Source organism: Terrapene carolina, unplaced genomic scaffold (assembly GCF_002925995.2).
Source record: "Terrapene carolina triunguis isolate 2854851 unplaced genomic scaffold, T_m_triunguis-2.0 Scaffold771, whole genome shotgun sequence".
Lineage (NCBI taxonomy): Eukaryota > Metazoa > Chordata > Testudines > Emydidae > Terrapene > Terrapene triunguis.
In genome coordinates, this window is record NW_020665122.1 from 4,473 (window position 1) to 7,337 (window position 2,865).

At 58.3% G+C, this 2,865-nt stretch overlaps 1 protein-coding gene across 1 annotated transcript in view; it reads left to right on the forward strand.

The window, feature by feature from the left end:
• The window catches only part of VSIG10L (V-set and immunoglobulin domain containing 10 like), a gene marked incomplete at its 5' end in the record, with an annotated part of 3,932 nt that extends 3,462 nt beyond the window's left edge, over positions 1-470 (forward strand). Inside the window, one exon of the mRNA XM_029913648.1 lies at positions 448-470. Coding sequence (XP_029769508.1) covers positions 448-470 — 23 coding nt within the window. The remainder of the gene's footprint in view (positions 1-447) is intronic.
• Between the last annotated feature and the right edge of the window lie 2,395 nt (positions 471-2,865).

The following is a 2,865-nucleotide window of genomic DNA, read 5'->3' on the forward strand; positions in this document are numbered from 1 at the left end:
ATTGGCCAGTGAGCACCAAAGGTTCATGCTGCCATTAACCAATCCAAACGCACTGGCTCTGGTATTATCAAATTGGGATTCGGGGGGGGGAGCGGGGGGGGGGTGGCTGGAGGGAAGGTACAGGGAGAGGGGGAGGGGGGGGGGTGCCCTGGCACCAGCCAATGAGAAGCAAGGGAATAAGTCAGTGGTCTTACCACCAGCCAATGAGAATTGGGTGCTCCTGGCACCAGCCAATTGGGTTCCTTTTCTCCATCCTAGGAAAGAGGGAGAAGATGCCCCTGACCCCGCCCGGGACCCGCCACCATTACCTTCCCCGTCAGGTGAGTGCGAGGGGGCGGGGCCAGATGGGGGCGGGGCCTAGCACTGGGTTCTGCTGAGGATGACTGGCCCATGCCTCAGTTTCCCCATCCTGAAGCGGGACGCTGACGACGCGTCGCTCTGTTCCAGTTCCCGAACGGGAGAGAATCTGACCCCGTCGAGCCCCCGGCCCACCCCTCCCAGGCGTCTTCGCGCTGCTCCTGGGGGGATGGCGACGTGTCCTCCATCAGCTACGAGGAGCATCTGCGCATCCACGGACCCCCCGCCCCCTGGGTAAGTGCCCCCCCCGCAACACAGCGCCCCCTGCTGCTCCCCATAGCCCTGACTGCCAGGGGAGAGCCCCCACCCTGCCCCCCGGCTGTACGTCTCTCATTCACCTTCCTTTTCCCAGCCTGGGCGTCCTGGAGACGGCAGGGGCCCCGGGCTCCCATCTCTGGCCAGTTGGCAGGGCCCCAGGACAGCGCGCAGTGCCACGCGAGTGTGACTGGCATGGGAGAGCCAGCGTGGGAGCCAGGCATCCGGGAGAGCCTTATAGGGGACTGAGTGCCAGCAATGAACCCAGGTGACCGGGAGGCATCGATAGAATGGACTGAGCCTGTATAGGACGAGGCTCTGTGGAGCCCCCCTGAGTGTCCCCTGGCCCTGTGCTGGCCCCCCAACTTCCCCAGCACTGACTATGGGTCTAGGAGGGGTCCACATGCTTCTGCTGGGAGAAAGCGACTGGCCAGGAGGGGGCGGGACTTCCTGTCTTTCTTGGTGTGCTTGGGGAGAGGGTGGGACTTCCTGTTTTTGCAAATTATCTCAGGTTATACATGGCTCTGATTAGATCTCTGGAGAGAGAGAGAATTACGTCTGTCTGTGCCTGCATCCCCCAACCCCATCCACACCCCTTGGTCCACCTATCCTTCCATCCATCCATCCATCTCCGTCCACATCCATCCATCCCCATACACAGCCCTCTATCCTTCCTTCCATCCATCCATCCATCCATCCATCCATCCATCCATCCACATTCATCCTTCCTTTCTTCCTCCCTCCATCCATCCATCCTTCCATCCATTCATCCATCTCCATCCACATCCATCCCCATACACAGCCCTCTATCCTTCCATCCATCCATCAAAAATTCATCCTTCCATCCTTCCTTCCTTCCTTCCTCCCTCCCTCCATCCATCTCCATCCACATCCATCCATCCATCACCATACACAGCCCTCTATCTTTCCATCCATCCATCCTTCCTTCCTCCCTGCTTCCATCCATCCATCCATCTCCATCCACATCCATCCATCCATCCCCATACACAGCCCTCTATCTTTCCATCCATCCATCCTTCCTTCCTTCCTTCCTTCCTTCCCTCCATCCATCCATCTCTGTTCACATCCATCCATCCTCATACACAGCCCTCTATCCTTCCATCCATCCACATTCATCCTTCCATCCATCCCTCCATCCTTCCTTTGATCCATCTCCATCTCCATCCTTCTCTCCATCCATCCTTCCATCCCCATCGATCCATCCACCCCCCACTTGTTACACGGTTGAAGATGCCTGGTTTGGCTGACTGGGGGCGGGGTGGTGAAAGGAAGGACGGGAGATTGACAGCGGGTGTTTTGGCAGAAGGTGCCACTGTTACAGGTAACAGAGAGTCCTGTGGCACCTTTAAGACTAACAGATGTATTGGAGCATAAGCATAAACTGTTATAGGTGTTGATCTATTTTGTGCGTAACAGCGATTTATATTTTCAATAACGTGTTTCTGGAACTTTTCTTGCCAATCCAACCCCTCCCTCCGGCGCCTGCCGTGGAGGCTGGTGTCTGTTGACTACCTAGACCGGCCTGAATCCACTGGAAAAGACTTGTCATTGGGGCACATTTTCTTTTAAACCCGATTAACCTGTGGAACTCCCTCCCACAGGATATGAAAGCCAGGAAGAGCCTGAAAGGACTGGAGTTGCCCCCTCCTCGGGGAGGGGACAAGCCCTGCTGGGTGTGTTTTCCTGGCTGCAGCCCATGCTGACCCCCCCATCTCAGCCCCTCCCCCCAGGGTCCCGCAAACTCCAGCTCGCTGCACCCCCTCCCGCACAGACAATCCGTCCTCTCCAGACTGATGGACTCTGGATTTGAATCATGACCCCAGTGCTGGGCTGCGTGGGGCCCCAGCTCCAGGCATGGGTTGGGGGGCAGCCCCCAGGCTGGCTGAAACATGGGGTGGAAGGGAGGGTAACAAACCAGGGCAGGCCAGGGAAATGAGAGAGACCCTCAAGTAGGAGGTGGGATAGCAGGGGGCTGCGGGTCGGGATTGAGGGGCACCAGACCGGGGGGGGGGGGGCAGGGCTGGGATACGGTATCTGTGCACATAGAAACGGGTGCAAACAACTAATAATAGAACCCAAGAGTCCTGGCTCCCCCCAGGCCTCCCCCACCACACTAGACCCCACTCCCTTCCCTGAGCTGGGGACAGAACCTAGGTGTCCTGGGGGGCGAGGGGCTGGGGCAAAGGGCAGTCTGTGTCCGTGCTGTGGGGGGTTCCCATTGTTAGGCCCCCA